We start from the raw sequence: 17560 nt of genomic DNA on the forward strand, positions 1-17560 counted from the left end.
CCCATTTTCTCCACCTCGATGACAGCCCCGGCTGCTCGCTCAGCAGACCCCCGGAAGCCCACTGCTGAGGGAGACAGCTAAACACGACACGAGCAGCAGCCTCCTCTTGGCCCACTTTATTTGGGAGCAGGTCGGGGAGGGCTCTAGGGCTGCTGGGCCCGCAGCAGCGCTCGCACCTGGCCGATCTGCCAGTCGACACTGGCACGCGCCGTGCCACCCAGTGCAGCATACTGTTCCACACTGTGGCCATAGTCCCACACGTGGCTCACGTCACCTAAAAACAGGGGGCTGGGGGAAGGAAGAGGAGATGGGCTAGGGACCAACTGGACCACCAGGGACCTCAGCGGCCCGGGGTCACCTCCTAGGAGGCAGCAGGGGGAGGGCAGGGGGCTGCACCTGATGGTCTGTAGCTCCGTCAGCGACAGCTGGTTGAGGGCCACCCCCTTGGTCTCCGCCATGAACACAGCTTTCCCAGAGGCCTCATGGGCCTGGCGGAATGGCATCTGGGGAAGGCAGGGTGAGGGAGGTACTGATTCAGCCTTCCTCTGCTCCCTGTTCTGCCTGTGTCCTCCCCACGACCTCCAGCCCCAGCCTGGGCGACACCCCCATCTCCTGCCCCACCCTCCACCCACACTTACCCCTTTGCGGACCAGGTAGTAGGCGAGGTCAGTGGCCAGCATGTCAGGACTAAGAGCCCGTGCCATGTTCTCACGGTGAATCTGGGGGACGCCAGTGGTGGTGGTTGTGGTGAGTCCTGGGGACCCTGGGTGATAAAGCCTCCAGCCCCAAGCCCAAGCCCTACCACCACCCCCCTTAGTCAGGATGTCCCCAGCCTTGGGCAGATCCACTCTGACACCCTACTCTGCCCTCCCTCTCTGCTTGAGCCATTTTGTCATCACTATTGATAAGGTTTAGGTGTGCGACTAGGCGTGGCCAGCCCTCTTTCAGAGTCCTCAGCTCTAGCGTGCATCAGAACCACCGGGAGGATGTATTCTAAATCGCTGGCCCTACCCCCAGAGTCTCGAATCCAGGAGCTCTGGAGTGGGACCTAGGGTTGCATTTCTATTACATTCTCAGGTGCTGCTGATGTGCTGGTCCCAGGGCCACAGTTTGAGAAACGTGGCTTTGAGACACATCCTGAACTACTTAAGAATGAAATGATACGATGGGGATTTGCTTAAAAATAATGAGGCAGTGGGTAGTGGGTAAAGAGCCAAAGCAAAAAAGGCCATGAGTTTATTACTGTTGATCTACGCGTTAGTCCACAGGGGTTGATTAGACGTTCTCTCAACTGTGCATCCTGAAATTTCCCATATTAAGTGACTAGAAAAGGAATCTGGTCAGGCCAGATGATGGGACCCCTGGAGTCTAACCCACTTGCATTCCACTGCAGGTAGCATCTTTTGTCACTTCAGTGTTCCAGGGGCAGGAACAAACATATAGCCACCCCCCCCCCAATCTTCTGGACACATCAACCCTCACCTTCTCTCAAAATGGCCTCCTGGCATCCCCATCCCAGAGCGTAGGGGCCTAGGGGAGAAGGGGGTGGCTTGCCTGCAGTGTAGAGATGACGCCAGTGGCCACTTGGAGGACAGCACTCATGGTGTCTGACACTTCAAACACGGCTTCTTTGTCCTCCTGGGAGGCACGGGCAGGAGGTGAGAGCCCAGCAGCCTTGTCCCCCCACTGAGGCATGCCCACCGCCTTCCAGCCCCTCATACAGCCCACACCAGCAGTGGGGAGGGAGCTCTCAAGGGCAGTCAAGGGCTGGGTACATAGGATAGAAGGCGGCAGTCCTGTGGGGCCCCTGCCTGGATATGCCAGGGCCCCAAGAACTGGGATGTGGTGTATGTGCAGGCGCATCCCTCACCCACAGCCCCAACCTCGCACCTGCAGGTCCTTGTTGTAGGTGCTTGGAAGTCCCTTGAGTGTCATCAGGAGCCCAGCACACTGAGAGAAGAGTGAGAAGCAAGAGGCTGGACCTCAGGACCCTCCAGATCAGCCCGCAGCCATGCCCCCACTCCCTGCCCTGCTCACCCGCCCAAACACGCGCCCCGCCTTGCTCCGGATCAGCTCCAGGCTGTCTGGGTTTTTCTTCTGGGGCATCAGGCTGCTTCCGGTACTGGGGACAGAGATGCTAAGGCTGAAAAAGCTCCCCTGCCTCTTGGCTGGTGTGCTGGCTGGATCAGGGGACGTCCAGCAGCATGCAGCCCGGGTGTGCCCAGGGGGTGGCATGGGGAGGAGGGGAGCAATGTGGCAGGTGCAAAGCTGGGGTAGGGCGGGGCCTATACCTATAGGCATCTGAGAGCTGCACAAAGCTGAACTCCTTGGTGCCATAGAGGATGAGATCCTCAGCCATCCTGCTGAGGTGGGTCATGCACAGCGAAGCCCAGAACAGGAACTCGGCTTGTGGGAGGAAAGAGAGAGCAGGCCTTCTGGTCACCAGGCCTCTCTTGTTCCTCACTCAGTCTGGAGAATCCCAGGCTGGGACCAGACTTGAGGTGGGAGGAGACTAGAGGACAAATCAGAGCATAGTGCAGGGGAGTGGCCCCAGGGGACAAGCGGGCTGGCCCCCAGGACTCACCCACAAAGTCTCGCTCACTGGTGGCATCCATGCTGTTGAGCGTGATGGCCCCGAAGTTCAGTTCTGGAGGACAGGGAAATGGGGAAGGCAGTAAGACTGGGCTGGAGGGCAAGGAGGGGCCTCCTCTACCCCAAACCAGGCTGCCCAGCACCCCCTCCTTAAGACCCTTTCAGGGAGGAGAGTAGGGATGGGAAGGATGTGGGGGTTGGGTCTCTTGTGTGGTCCCAGGAAGGAAGCAAGAGCCCTGAGACTCCCCAGCACCATGCACCCTGGCCACAGGCCTTCTCTTACTCTCTAGCCTCAGTGTCCATAGGTAACAAATGGGGTTTTCAACCAGCCCCCTGCCCCCTCCAAGTGTGTGTGGGACCTGGCAGGTGCTGAGGGGCTCTCCCTGGGGAAGAGGGGCAGGGCGCCTCACCTGCTCGAAGCAGCTCGCGGTCCACACCCAGAGGGTTGCCTGCAATGGCCCCGCTGCAGGGACAGGGGATTCCTGGTGACCAGGGCTCCTGGCAGGCAGGCTCTGGCACATCCACACATGCACACCCAGGGCCAAGGCCTGATTGTCAGGGCTGCCACCCAGTCAGTATGGGGACTGAACACCTGTCCCCATGGAGGGGAAATGGAGGGCTGTGGGCAGCCAGCTGGCTCTCTGGAGTTTCAGCTCTGACATACTCCCTAGCCTGGTTGTCCTCATCTTAGAAAGGGCTGGGCCGGGGGGGGGGCAGGGAGGGGGTGTGGGGAGTGTCCATGCAGGGTTCCCTTCCTTCCATGGGGGAAGAACCCTGGACAGGAAACCAGTTACCTGGCTTTCTGTTCTCCTCTGCCTTTCCTGGCCCCTCCTCTTCTGTGGATCCCCAGGGACATGCTAACTATGTGACAGCAACTGTGGCCTCACTCACCTCCCCAGCGGCAGGACGTTGACCCGCTTCTGTACCTCTAACAGCCTCTCAGAGTCTCTGGTCAGCGCCACGGCATGGCTGTAGGAAGCCAGGGAGCAAGAGGGTCAGGGCATCCTGGACCTCCCTCCCATCACAGCCCCTCCATGATGTCCCAGCACTCTGCCCCACAACCCACCTCAGGATCCAGTGGCTCCAGCGAATGGGCTGAGCCCTCTGCAGGTGTGTATACCCTGGGAAGAGGATGTCACGTTCCCTGTGGGGGAAGAATAGGGGCAGGGGTCTGAGGGCTTCAGGAAGTCCAGCCCAGGACTGCCTGTGACACCTGGGACCCTGCAGGCCCGGCCCCTATGGGGAAAAGCAGGGCAAGCCCACCAAGGATCTGCCTGCCCAGGAACCCAGGTGGTCTCCCGGGGACAATCACATCATAAAGGAAGAGGCCAGAAGTGGGGCGGTGTGATCCAAGGACTAGGCTAGCGCCCTGGGGCCCCTCAGGAGTAGGACTTTGGCTAGGACCAAAGGTGATTAAGTCTTCAGCTCTGAGCAGAGGTGAAAGCAAAGGAGGAGACACATAGGGGGTACTACCTGGCAGGGGGAGTCAGGTTTGTGAGCACTCGAGAAGCTCCCAAGTACTCCAGAAGAGCCGGGGGCACTTTAAGTGGGGAAGGCGGGGCCGAGGCGCTGTAGGTGGTGGTGATGGTTCTGGCTTGTTTTTTTTTTAAATAAACAGCTTTAGTGATATAAGGATGTAATTCACATACAATTCACCCATTTAGACTGTACACTTTAGTGCACAACCATCACCACATCAATTTTAGAACATTAAACAAAATTTTTTTTATAAGTATTCATTTTTGAGAGAGAGATAGAGAGCGAGTGGGGGAAGGGCAGAGAGTGAGGAAGACACAGAATCCGAAACAGGCTCCAGGCTCTGAGCTGTCAGCACAGAGCCTGATGCGGGGCTCATATCCATGAGCAGTGAGATTATGACCCAAGCTGAAGTTGGACGCCTAACTGACTGAACCACACAGGTGCCCCTAGAATATGTTCATTGTCCCAAAGAAGAAACCATGTAGTCATTAGCAGTCACCCTCTAGCCTTCCAGCACCCCCAGAGGTGGTAAGGTCTGTGAAGCAGAGGTCACAGGATGCTGAGAAAAAGGAAGGGTCAACCGTATATATATCTCTGACACCAGGTAGGGACTTCTCAGCAGAAAATTGGCCAAGTCTGCAAGGAACAAAGCCAATGCCAAAGACATGAGGCCACAGCAGCTGGAGCTTAGGATGAGGCCACTGGAAAGCAGCTCTGCCAGCCACACTGGGTGGGGATAAGGGGGTGGAATGGAGACGTAGGGCATAGGCAGGTTGAAGAGTGACGGTGGCTGCCCCAGGCACAGCCAGCCCATTTCCTCGGGTTTCAGGGCATCTGCCTAGTGCCTTAGCCTCCTGCTTATGAAGCCTCAAAGGGTGAGCTCGCCCTGCCTGCTGAACTTGGCTGGCATGGCAGGGGCAAACAGCAAGAAATGCCCTCATTCCTAGCTGCTTGCCTCACTTAATCTGGACGCCCATGAACCCCAAGGCCTGGCTTCCTGACCCTCTTCACCTCTGCCACCTAGATCTGCCTGTTGTAGGGGAGAGGAGACCCTGGCTGCCCTCATGCCCTGCTCTGCCACCTGGGTGTCTACGGGAGACTCACGCCTCTGCACGATCCACCATAGTTCTGATGAGCTCCCAGAGGAGGGTGGAAAGTTTAGAGCAGTTCTGTCGCATCCACAACCTGAGGTCTGTGACCACCTGTGGGGAGAAGGCGGCACTCAGGGAGACAGCTGTGTTGCTTCGCTGGGGAACCAGACCACTGCCGAGCCCCAAATGTGCCTCCCGGGCCCCCCAAGTTTGGGAAGGCATGGGGCGCAGGGTGGGAGAGCCAGCAGCACCTGGTCATTCCGACTTCGTCCTGTGTGCAGCTTCCCTGCGGTCTCACCGATGAGCTCCTGGGGGTGGAGGGAGGCATGGAGTCAGGGGTCTGTCTGCTCGTGGCCCAGTGGCCCAGTGGCCCATGCTGGGTCAGCCCAGGCATGCCCTGGTTCCTCCCTCCCTACTCCTGGCCCCCTGTTCTGGGGTCTGGCCTGCACTCTGCCAGTGATGAAAGGAACAGAATGATGGCACTTATGCTCCAAGTGACCAAGAGCCAGGTGGAGAGGGGAGGCCAGGGGGACAGGAAGGGGTCCTACCTTCAGACGCCGCTCATTGGCCGTGTGAATATCCTCATCATTGGGGCTGAGTTTGAAGGTGCCTTGAGCCCACTCCTCAGCCACCTATAGCAGATGGCAATGATCCCAGGGGCCAGGCAGCCACAGTCAAAGGGCCCCATCCCTGGTCGCACCCCCACTCTGATCACTGACTGTCTCTGTATAGGAGCTGAGTCCTGGGGGTCCTCCACAGAAACAGTGAGTGCTCCACGGGTGGGTGTGGTCCGCACCCCCAAGGGATCATCTCAGGCCCAGCCCTCCTTCCCCCCATGAACCATGGGCCTTAAAGGATGAAGACAGACAGTGAGCACAGCACACAGTTTAAAGGGCACCTTGACATTTAATCACAGGGGGAACGACGTGTATGGATGGCACAGATTAGAGCCTCTAGGGTGGCCCATAGGGTGTAGGGAGTACCTTGTCCAGTCCACAGAGTATCTGGTCCATTTCAGCCTTGGTGAGGAGCCCCGCCTTTTCCAGGCCCCGGCTGTAGGCCTTGCTGCCCTGCACGTCCGCCTCCCACAGGTGCCGGTCGTAGGCAATGGATGAGTTGAACTTCTCCATGATGGGGTCCACTGCGCCCACAAACCGGCCACCCCAAAGCTTCCCGCTCTGGCCAGGAGAGCAGGAACAATTAGTGTCCTCCCCACCCTTGAGAACAGTGCCTCTCACGAAGGGCCCTCGGGAGAGTTATCAAGTCTGATGGCGGTGGGAACCAGCAGGCAGGGTTACTCTTGCTGGACAGACAAGGAAACTGAGGCTCAGAAACTTGCCCGAAGTCACTCAGGGAGTCAGTGTGGGAATGTGGCTGGACACTGAAGTCAGGGTTCTTTCCCGCCACGTGACACTTCACTAAGGAAATGATGGCAGGGTACAAGACACCCCCTGAGACCACAGCAGAGTTTCTGGAACCTTTTCTGTCACTGACCAAGGAAAGACGTCACCGTGGACATCTCCCCTGGAGTCCAGAGTCTGATATTCCAGTGCTAATGATAAGAATCCTGGCCTACATACAGTGCATTCTCACTGAGAGCCAGGCATAACTGTAACTGCTTGACATGCACTGACAGAAACTCTCTGAAGTAGGTACCAAGTGTATCCTGCTCCACAGAGGGGGAAAGCAAGGCGCAGAGCGGTTACACAGCTTGCCCCTCGCTGGGGGCGGTAAAGCCAGGACTGCAGCCCAGCAATCTGCAGCAGAATCCGTGCTCTCAACCCCACATTCCACCAGGGCTGCTCTGCTGGCCCTGGTACCCTCAACTTTTGTGGCAGGGACAGGCAGGAAGCCCTGGAGAGGCCCCATCAGACTCAAAGAACTAGCATCTCTCTCCTATGGCTTGGGGCGGGGCCTAAGATCCCAACCCCCACCACTTCCTGGGAGAGCACCTCTGACACATCTGTTATCATTGGCTTTCTAGAAGGTCACTAGCTGACCCTCTGCCCCCCAGGAGCCAAGGGCAGAGGGATGGGATAGAGACACATCTGTTTTGAAAGAGGGCATAGGCCATGGCATATGACAGATGGGGGAGGGGTACAGAACACGTGGGGAGCTGTTTTAGCTCCCAAAATGCCAAGGATTAGGAGAGTGTTCTCTGGGTGAGGATGACCATGTCACTTCTCTGCCAACTTTCCTGTGGAGTGAGAGTTTATAGTGGCCACTGGGGACCTATTTATAATGTGGGGTGTAGAGCATGGATTCTCTCTGTCCCCCTGCAACTTCCTGGATCTCTTCCAGCTGCCTGATCGTGGGCATGTTATACAACCTCTCTAAGCCTCAGGGTTGCCGCTCTATAATATAAGGTCAAGAGTAGTACCTATCTGATAGACTTGTGAGTATTTAATGAGATAAAATGTACTAAGCGCATACATAGCACAGTGCGTGGCACTCAGTAAACTCTCTTAGGGAGGGGCCCAGGGCTACCAGAATCAGGCTAAGCCTTAGCTCCACTCCTGGTTCTGTGTGTACCATGGGGGCCTCCACTGTGCCCTGGCCCCAAACTGTGAGCTGACCCCTCACTGCCCAGCAGCCTTGGCCGCCAGAGGACTCTGACCTGCAGAAGCAGCCTCCAACCCCCTCAACCTTTTGAGCTAGATCCACCCTTTATACCTTCCAAGCCTAGATCTCCGCAAAGAGCCACGTGGGTCCCTGGTCCTGACTACTGGGGCCAACGGACCAGGGCCAACCAGCCAGGTTGAGAGCCAGCCCTCCCCTCAGCCAGGAACCTGGCACTGCCTCTTCTAGAAGGCCTCTGGACTCCCTGCCTGGGTTGCTAGTAATAACAACTACTTAACAAGCCGGGCTGCAGCCAAACCAATTAGTACCAGCCCACAGGACAGCCTAGGGGCAAGCAGAAGTCACCTGATGCTCTGGTCTCCTGAAGGCAGCCTACTCTGTATTGGGGCCAAGCTCCCACCCCACTGGCAGGCTTAAAAAGACTGCAGAAGGATGTCAGAATGAGGTGTCACCATTTGGGCTCTGAAGGGGGGGGTCTAATGTGGGGGGAGAGAGGTCTCCTCTAAGCTAGGGCACATTAGGGCCAGAGTGATACCTTTGGGGCAGCGGGCAGGAGCACTGCTTGGGGTTGGAATGAATGAGCAACAGCCAATTTAGAATGCACAAGGGAGGGGCACTTGGTTGAACTTTCTCTCAGATCATGATCTCATGTTCATGGGTTCGAGCTCTGAATCAGGCTCTGTGCTGACAGCTCAGAGCCTGGAGCCTATTCTGAATTTTGTGTCTCTCTCTGCCCCTCCCCGACTCGCACTCTATCTCTCAAAAAAAAAAAAAACACATTAAAAAAAAGAATGCACAAGAGAAATAATCTGTTGTTACTGCTTGTATCATTAGCCATCATTTATTGAACACCTACTATGGTCCAACAACTTGGCCCTGTGCTAGGCATTCTAAATACGCTATTACACCCTCCTATGAGGTGGGTACTGGTACCCTGGAGATCAGTGACTGCTTCAGAAACCAGTGTTTGCCTCCAAAGTCCAAACCCTGATCCAAAAATAGCGGGGCAGGCATTCTTATCCAGTCTATTCAAAAGGACAAACTGAGGCCTAGAGAGAGGAAGTGACTTGCTAGCTAATGAGGACCAAAAAGGACTGGAACCTAGATCTCGTTTCCCAGGCTCCAGGTTCCTTCATTGGCATCAAGCAAACATTCTTTTTTACCTGAAGGGTTCAAAACAATGACCTCATGATCCAGTACCTTACAGGGAAGGGGAGGCAGAAATCTATTATCATGCCCATTTGTCAGATAAATCAACTGAGGCCCAAGGAAAAGAACCTGTGCCTAGGACTCCTGTCACTCAGTGATCAGAAAGAGAATCCAGGAGTCCTCTGGCTCTAAAGAAGAGAGGCCAATGAGATAGGAAGCCACCAGGCATTGGGGCCACTGGGGCCACTAGGGCCAAAGGGCATGGTCCCCTATCTCCTGGTTCTTTCCACAGGCCGGAGTCATGTGGACCCTGCCACATAATGACAATTGCTACAGCAGAAGGGGCCCAGGGAGGGGACTGACAGGACATGGGGGGGGGGGCAGGAATGAAGAGGTGAGGAGGCAGAATGAGTGGGCAGCTCCTTTCTTGCCCCCTGCCGGAAGCGCTGTCAGGCCAAGGCCACCTTCCCCAGCAGTGTGGATTGGTGAGTGCCACACAGGCCCATGGGGAGTGGGAAGGAGGAAATTAGAAGTCCGCACAAAGATCTTTCCCCGGCTATAGCAAGCGCTCCAGGAGGCACCCACCGCATGGAGCCCGAGGAGACAATTACCAGGAGAGTGGCCGGCGGCACGTCCGGCATGGGGAGATCCCGTGTGAGGTCGCGGCCCTGGCTGGCTCCCAGAGCGCCCCTCCCCCATGTTTGGGGACTCGGAGGACCTGGATCCCCGAGGTTCCACTCACCTCTGAGGCCATGTTGGGCGGTTCCTCGTCGTTCAGAAGCCTCGGTCGTCCGGGTCTGGAAGACAAGCCGGGACTGACGACCTCCTTCGACCCCGGGTGGGGTCCTTCGGGCGGCGTCGGCTCTGGGCACCCGCGCTGCGCTTGGCCCGGCGCAGTCCGTGGGGAAGCGGACGTGGGCAGGGCCCAGCGCGCGCGCCACGGGCCTCCGCGTCCTCCGCTCCGCCCGCCGCGCGCGTCCCTCCCGTCCCGCCGGTCCGGCACTCACCAGGTCCTGGTCGCTCAGTCACCCTCCAGCCAGCCACCTGGCGGGGTTTTTCTGGCTCTAGGAGCGTCTGCTCCAGCCCCGCCCTGTGCCCGCCTCCTGGCGGCCTCGCATCAATCCCAGGCGCGCTGGAGAGGTGGGCGTTGCCTCCACCCTCCAACCCTGGCTGTGGGCGGAGCCGTCTCTGGAGTGGCTTTGGGTCCAGCGGCCCCAGGGCGGAGTAAGGACAATGAGGGTGGTGCCAGAGCGACCGCGCCAAAGGCAACACACTGTGGCGGGCACTGGAGACACTCGGCCAGGCCTAGCGGGCTCACAGGTTACATAAAGTGAAAAGACCCGCCCGGTCATTCATTCATTCAACAAACATGTGCCTGGCACCTCAACTCATTTGTGCCAGGTAGAGTTAGACACTGAAGAAGAAGAAATGATACCTGCCTCAAGAAACCCTGACAGGGGCACCTGGGTGGCTCAGTTGGTTGAGCGTCCGGCTTCGGCTCAGGTCATGATCTCATGGTTCGTGGGTTCGAGCCCCGCGTTGGGCTCTGTGCTAACAGCTCAGAACCTGGAGCCTGCTTCAGATTCTCTCTCTCTCTCTCTCTCTGACCTTCCCCTGCTCAAGCTGTCTCCCTCTGTCTCACCCCCCGAAAAAAAATTCATTTTAAATGAAACCCTGACAAAGCTTGGACAGGTTGTTCTTGGAGCAGTTAAGGCAGCACGGAAGGGGTGTCTATCTTGGGGTTCTCAGGGAAGACTTCCTTGATCTGATTATTCAACGGAAATGACAAGCTGGGTTCTAGGTGCTGGTGGCACAGCATCCAACTTCTGCCCTGAAATGGCTTCTGGTGGAGATGTCCCCTGAGTTAGGTCTTGAAAGATGAGCGTTAGCGCCCCAAAGAAGAGGACTAGAATTTTCCCCTCAATGGGAGTAGCCTGGGCAAAGGCCAGGAGGGAGGCCAGACTGTGAATAGCCTAATTGGAGAACAGGAGCTGGTTACAGTGGCTACAGCAAAGGGACAGGAATCAGGTGGGCAGGAGCGGTGGGAAGTAGGTTGGGGCAAGACTGTGGAAGGCTTTGAATGTCAAGAGAGACAGTTTGGTCTTGGTCCTGTAAATCATAGGAACCAACAGACTGGAACCACTTGCTGTTTCAAGACTTCTTCTTTTCTTTGTAGGATTACTGATATTTTTCTTTTTTTTTAATCTAATAATGTATTTTTTATGATTTACATCTAAGTTAGCATATGGTACAACAGTGATTTCAGAAGTAGATTCCTTAATGCCCCTTACCCATTTAGCCCCCCTCCCCCACAACCCATCCAGCAACCCTCTGTTCTATTTAAGAGTCTCTCATGTTTTATCTCCCTCCCTGTTTTTATATTATTTTTGCTTCCCTTCCCTTATGTTCGTCTGTTTTGTATTTTAAAGTCTTCATATGTGTGAAGTCATATGATATTTGTCTTTCTCTGACTAATGTCACTTAGCATAATACTCTCTAGTTCCATCCACATTGTTGCAAATGGCAAGATTTCATTCTTTCTGATCGCTGAGTAATACTCCATTGTATATATATACCACATCTTCTTTATCCATTCATCCATCGATGGGCATTTGGGCTCTTCCCTTACTTTGGCTCTTGTTGATAGTGCTGCTATAAACATTGGGGTGCATGTGTCCCTTCTAAACAGCATACCTGTCTCCCTTGGATAAATACCTAGTGGTGCAATTGCTGGGTCATAGGGTACATTTCAAGTCTTCTTAAATAATATTCCCTGTGCTTGGAATGTCCTTCCTTTACTGTCTCACTATTTCCCATTTGTTCATTGGTATTCTAGCCAAGAATCATCAATGTCAGGGAGCTTCCCAGATGTCCCAGAGGTCCAGCTCTGGGGTCCCACTGGATCCTATAGGAGCATCTCGTAGTCTTTCCCTGAATTGAGAGCACTGTAGTTGTGGCTTCTGGGTCTTCTTCCCTACCCAACTGTAAGCTCCTTGGAAGCAAGGCCTTATCCACTTTATTTCTGTCATCGCCAGCCATTTCTTGTCTTCTCCATAGAAGCCCCATAACTGGGCTGCATCAGGCCACTGGTGGACAGGGATGTGCAAGCCCATGAGACCAGCTCTGAGCCATGTGGTCCTCTAAACTGAAAGAGCATTGTGGTAAATCCCTGGGATCCAACTGCTAGGCTCTGAGGCCTGACATGCCTTCCTAGGAGGCCAAAGGTGAAAGCCAGCAGTACTCTACAAATATGAGTTCACATCCCTGAAGATCGGGCAACATGCAGAGGCTGACGCTCTGGGAAATAAATTGAAGCTGGAAAGGGAGTCAGGGAAGACATATGAGAGCAAGACTATAAGCACGATGCATAAATACAACACCTAACACAGGTGCCACTGGCTCAACAGGTGCCAGACTATGCTAAAGCCTTTGCACAATTGATCTTATTTCATTTTCACAACAGTTCTATTTATAGATGGAGAAGCTGAAGCTGCAAAGAGCTTGAGGTTAGTGGACATGCCCCATAGCAACCAGTTAGAAGGAGACAGTCTAGCTGCCCACACTGTACCACATAACAGAAGAGAAGCTGTGACCCCAGTTTTGCTTGCAGCAAATAGCAAGCTTGTACTGTGTGGAGGTCGCTGCAGTGTTGGGGAAGGGAACTCAGGAGAAGGAGGAACACAAGGAGGTAGCATAAAGGGCTGTGAAGAAAAAAAAACCCAGACAGGGGTGCCTGGGTGGCTCAGTAAGTTAATCGTCCGACTTCTGCTTAGGTCATGATCTTGTGGTACATGAGTTTGAGCCCCACTGACAGCTCAGAGCCTGGAGCCTGCTTCAGATTCTGTGTCTCCCTCTCTCTCTGCCCCTCCCTGATCGCGCTGTCTCTCTCTGTCTCTCAAAAAAAATTTTTTTTTAATCTTAAAAAAAAGTTCTAATTTTTTAGAGATACATACTGAAGAATTTCCAGGTGAAATGATATTTGAGGTTTATTTTAAAATGCTCCAACAAGAAAAAGTAGTGAGGCTGGTAAGATATAAGATTTGCAAAATGTCAATAGTTGTTTTGAAGTGAGTATTTTTGAAAATTTCCAAGTGTTGGGCACTGGGTGTCTCAGTCATAAAATATCTGACTTCAGCTCATGGGTTGGTGAGTTCAGTCCCACATCAGGTGAACTCAAGCCCCAAATTGGCCTGCTTCAGGTAAAACATGAGCCCCGCTTCAGGTGAGCCCTGCTTCTCTCTCTCTCTCTCTCTCTGCCCCTTGTGAGATTCTCTCTCTCTTCCCCTTACTCATTTGCGCCCTTTCTCTCTCCCAAAATAAAACAAAACTTGTTAAAAATGTTTTTAAAATGCTCACAATCCCACTGTTAGAACTTGGCTATACACATATGTATGTGGATATATATGTGGTGTTTATATTAGCTTCATTGAGATGTAATTGATATACAATAATACACAAATATTTAAAGTGTACAATTTGATATGTTTTGACATATACTTACACCCAAGAAATTAACCATAATCAAGGTAGTAAATGTATCCATCATCCAAAAGGATCCTTATACCTCCTTATAACCCTGTCCTCCCTCCCTCCCCCTCCATACCTGAGAAACCACAGGTCTGCTTTTTGTAATCATAGATGAGTTACAATTTTTCAGATCTATCTATCCACTGAATCTGTTTTTGTTTGGCTTTTCTCACTTAGCGTAATTATTTTGAGATTTAGTCATGTTATTACATGTATCAATAGTTCAATTCTTTTTATTCCATTGTATGGATATGCCCCAATTTGTATATCCAGTGTCTGTTGTTGGATATTTGAATTGCTTCCGATTTTAAGCTATTACAAATAAAACATACAATTACAGGGGCACCTGGGTGGCTCAGCTGATTAAGTGCTTGACTCTTCATTTTGGCTGGGTCATGATCCTGAGGTTTGTGAGTTCAAGCCCTAAATCGGGCTTTGTGTTGATAGTGTGGAGTCTACCTGCTTGGGATCCTCTCTCTTCCTCTCTCTACCTTTCCTCCAGCTTGTCCTCTCTCTTTCTTTAATTTTAATTTTTTTATTTTTTAAAACATTATTAATTTTTGGGAGACAGAGAGAGACCATGTGATCAGGGGAGGGGCAGAGAAACAAGGAGACATAGAATCTGAAGCAGGCTCCAGGCTCTGAGCTGTCAGCACAGAGCCCGATGCGGGGCTCAAACCCACGAACCGTGAGATCGTGACCTGAGCTGAAGTTGGACACTTAACCAACTGAGCCACCCAAGTGCCCCATCTTTCTTTTAAAATAAATAAATAAAACTTTTTTAAAAATGCACGTCTTTCAATGCATATGTGCTTTCATTTCTCTTGGATAAACACCTATGAATAGGATGTCTGGACCACATGGTATGTTTAATTTTCAGGCACTTACCAAATAGATTTGCAAAGCGTTGTAAAGATGTACTTTTCCCACCAGCAGTATATGAGAATTTCAGTTCCAAAATATCCTTGTCATGGGGCGCCTGGGTAACTCAGTCGGTTAAGCATCCGGCATCGGCTCAGGTTATGATCTTATAGTTCGTGGGTTCGAGCCCCGCATCGGGCTCTGTGCTGACAGCTGGCTCAGAGCCTGGAGCCTGTTTCAAAATTCTGTGTCTCCCTCTCTCTCTGACCCTCCCCTACTCGTGCTGTCTCTCTCTGTCTCTCAAAAATAAATAAAAAACAGAAAAAAATTTTAAAAAACCCCAAAAAACAAAATATCCTTGTCAACCCTTAGGATGGTCAGTCTTTTTAACTTCAGTCGCTCTTACAAGTGCATAGTATGTTTCATTAATACTTTAATATGCATTTCCCTAATGACTAATGCTGAGCATCGTTTCATGTGGTTATTTGACATCCATGTATTATCTTCCTTGGTGAGGTATCATCTTGTTTTTTCTTTGTCTTAACAGCATTTTTATTAGAACAAAAGTTTTTAATTTTGATAAGTCCCTTATCAGATGTATGATATATGATCTGCAAATATTTTCTTCCTATTCTTTAGATTGTCTTTTCACTTTATTTGCATTGTTTGCAGCACAAATGTTTTTTATCTTGATGAAGTCCAATTATCCATTTTTTTTCTTTTGTAGCTTGTATTTTTGGTGTCATATCTTAGAAAATATTACCTAACCCAAAGTCATGAAGATTTACTACGTTAATTTTCAGTTAATTTTTCTGTATGGTGTAAGTTAGACATCCAATTTTACTACTTTGCATGTGAATATGTAGTTATTTTAGTACAATTTGTTGAAAAAATGATTGTTTTCTCTCATTGAATTATCTTGGCACTCTTGTCAAAAATCAGTTGACTTGGGGCGCCTGGGTGGCTCAGTCGGTTAAGTGTCCGACTTCAGCTCAGGTCATGATCTCGCGGTCTGTGAGTTTCAGCCCCATGTTGGGCTCTGTGCTGATAGCGCAGAGCCTGGAGTCTGTTCGAATTCTGTGTCTCCCTCTCTTTCTCTCTCTCCCCTACTCATACCTGTCTCTCTCTATCTCTCAAAAATGAATAAATGTGAAAAAAAAATTTTTTTAAATCAATTGACCTAAATGTAAGGCTTTATTTCTGGATACTCCATTCTTCCTCACTGACCTGTATATCTACTGTATGCCAGGACTATATTATCTTGATTAATGTAGGACTGTGGCAAGTGGTGAAATTGGACACTATGAGGTCTCCAACGTTTTTCTTCTTTTCAAGATTGTTTTGGTCATTTTGGGTCCCTTGTGTCCTCATATGAATTTTATAATTAACTTGTCAATTTCTGTAAAAAACAAAAAAGGCAGTAGGGATGATAATGATGTACTGAGTCTGTAGATCAATTTGGAGAGTACAGACATTTTAACAATATTAAGTCTTCCAGTCATGAACATAGGATGTTTCTAATTTAATAAGATCTTATTTAATTTCCTTCAATAATATTTTGTAATTTTCAGGGCACAAATTTTTTGCTAGTTTTGATAAATTCATTCTCAACTGTTTTATTCTTTTTGATGTATTATAAATGGAATTTTTAAAATTTCATTTCCCAACTGTTCACTGTTAATGAATAGAAATGCAATTGATTTCTATATATTGATCTTGTATCTTGAAATCTATTAAATTTATCCAGCAGATTTTTAGTGGATTCCTTATGATTTTCTTTTATTTATTTATTTATTTTTTTATTTTTTTATGGTTGGGGCGCCTGGGTGGCTCAGTCGGTTAAGCGTCCGGCTTCAACTCAGGTCAAGATCTCACAGTTCGTGGGTTCGAGCCCCGCATCGGGCTCTGTGCTGACAGCTAGCTCAGAGCCTGGAGCCTGCTTCAGATTCTGTGTCTCCCTCTCTCTCTGACCCTCCCCTGCTCGTGCTGTCTCTGTCCCTTATGATTTTCTACAATGTCATGTCATCTGCTAGTGTAGTTTTGCTTCTTCCTTTCTAATCTGAATGCTTTTTATTTATTTTTTTTTTTTGCCTAATTGCTCTGACTAGTCCCTCCAGTACAATTTCTTTTAATGTTTATTTTTGAGAGAGATAGGGACAGAGAGACAGAGTGTGAGCGGGGGAGCAGCAGAGAGACAGGGAGACACAGAACTTGAAGCAGGCTCCAGGTTCTGAGCTGTCAGCACAGAGCCAGACGTGGGGCTCCAACCCATGAACCATGATTTCATGACCTGAGCCGTAAGTCAGCTTAACCGACTGAGCCACCCAGGTGTTCCGTCATCAAATATGTTTGTAGAGATTTAAATAGTAAGAAAAAAAATCTTATATATATACTTATGTAGTTAGCATTTCCTGTGCTTTTTATTCCTTTGTGTGGATCCAGATTTCTGTCTTCTATCATTTTCCTTTTGTCTGAAGCATTTCCTTTAGTTTTGTGTAGTACCAGTGATGAATCCTTTCAGCTTCTCTGTATCTGAAAATGTCTTTATGTTACCCTGTTGTTTTGAGAAATATTTTTCCTACATATGGAATCCTGCGTGGACTTTCCCCCCCCCCCAGTATTTTAAAAATGTTGCTCCGGTGTCTTCTTTTTTATTTTTTGAGAGACAGAGAGAAACAACATGATCAGGGGAGGGGCAGAGAGGGAGACACAGAATCAGAAACAGGCTCCAGGCTCTGAGCTGTCAGTGCAGAGCCTGACTGGGGCTCGAACCCATGAATCGTGAGATCATGACCTGAGCTGATGTAGGACCCTTAACTGCTCCTCCAGTGTCTTATTTATTTGCATCATTTCTGATGTCAAATCTGTCAGCCTTATGTTTGTACCTCTGTATGTATCATGTCTTTTTTTCCCTCTAGCTGCTTTTTTTTTAACATATATATAATTAAAAAGTTTTTTTACATTTATTTATTTTTGAGACAGAGCATAAGTGGGGGAGGGGCAGACAGAGGGGGAGACACAGAATCTGAAGCAGGCTTCAACTATGAACTGTCAGTACAGAACCCAACATGGGGCTCGAACTCATGAGCCATGAGATCATGACCTGAGCCGAAGTTGGATGCTTAACCAAATGAGCCACTAGGTGCCCCTATATATAAATTTTAGAGAGAGTACAAGTGGAAGAAAGGGGCTGAGAGAGAGAGAGCAAGAGAGTGAGAATCCTAAGCAAGCTCCATGCTCAGTGCATGAGGCTCCATCCCATAACTCTGGGATCATGACTT

The 17560-nt window shown here is 50.7% G+C and overlaps 1 protein-coding gene across 2 annotated transcripts; it reads right to left on the bottom strand.

Moving 5' to 3' along the window:
* Positions 1-100: 100 nt before the first annotated feature.
* On the bottom strand, positions 101-10000 carry ASL (argininosuccinate lyase). 2 transcript variants are annotated; one of them, XM_029949504.1, is made up of 17 exons: positions 9899-10000; positions 9634-9688; positions 6146-6340; positions 5711-5794; positions 5414-5470; positions 5176-5273; positions 3659-3736; positions 3484-3561; positions 3003-3055; positions 2585-2647; positions 2292-2406; positions 2038-2122; positions 1891-1950; positions 1555-1638; positions 639-719; positions 397-503; positions 101-288 (listed from the first exon to the last, which is right to left on the bottom strand). In XM_029949504.1, the coding sequence occupies exons 2-17, from the start codon at positions 9643-9645 to the stop codon at positions 144-146; spliced, it is 1395 nt and encodes a 464-aa protein (XP_029805364.1). In that variant the 5' UTR covers positions 9646-9688; positions 9899-10000; the 3' UTR covers positions 101-143. The 2 variants fall into 2 exon arrangements, with proteins under 2 accessions (XP_029805364.1, XP_029805365.1); XM_029949505.1 differs by lacking the exon at positions 9899-10000 and having other exon boundaries at positions 9634-9772.
* Between the last annotated feature and the right edge of the window lie 7560 nt (positions 10001-17560).

The sequence above is a fragment of the Suricata suricatta genome, chromosome 8 (assembly GCF_006229205.1).
Source record: "Suricata suricatta isolate VVHF042 chromosome 8, meerkat_22Aug2017_6uvM2_HiC, whole genome shotgun sequence".
Taxonomy (NCBI): Eukaryota; Metazoa; Chordata; class Mammalia; order Carnivora; family Herpestidae; genus Suricata; species Suricata suricatta.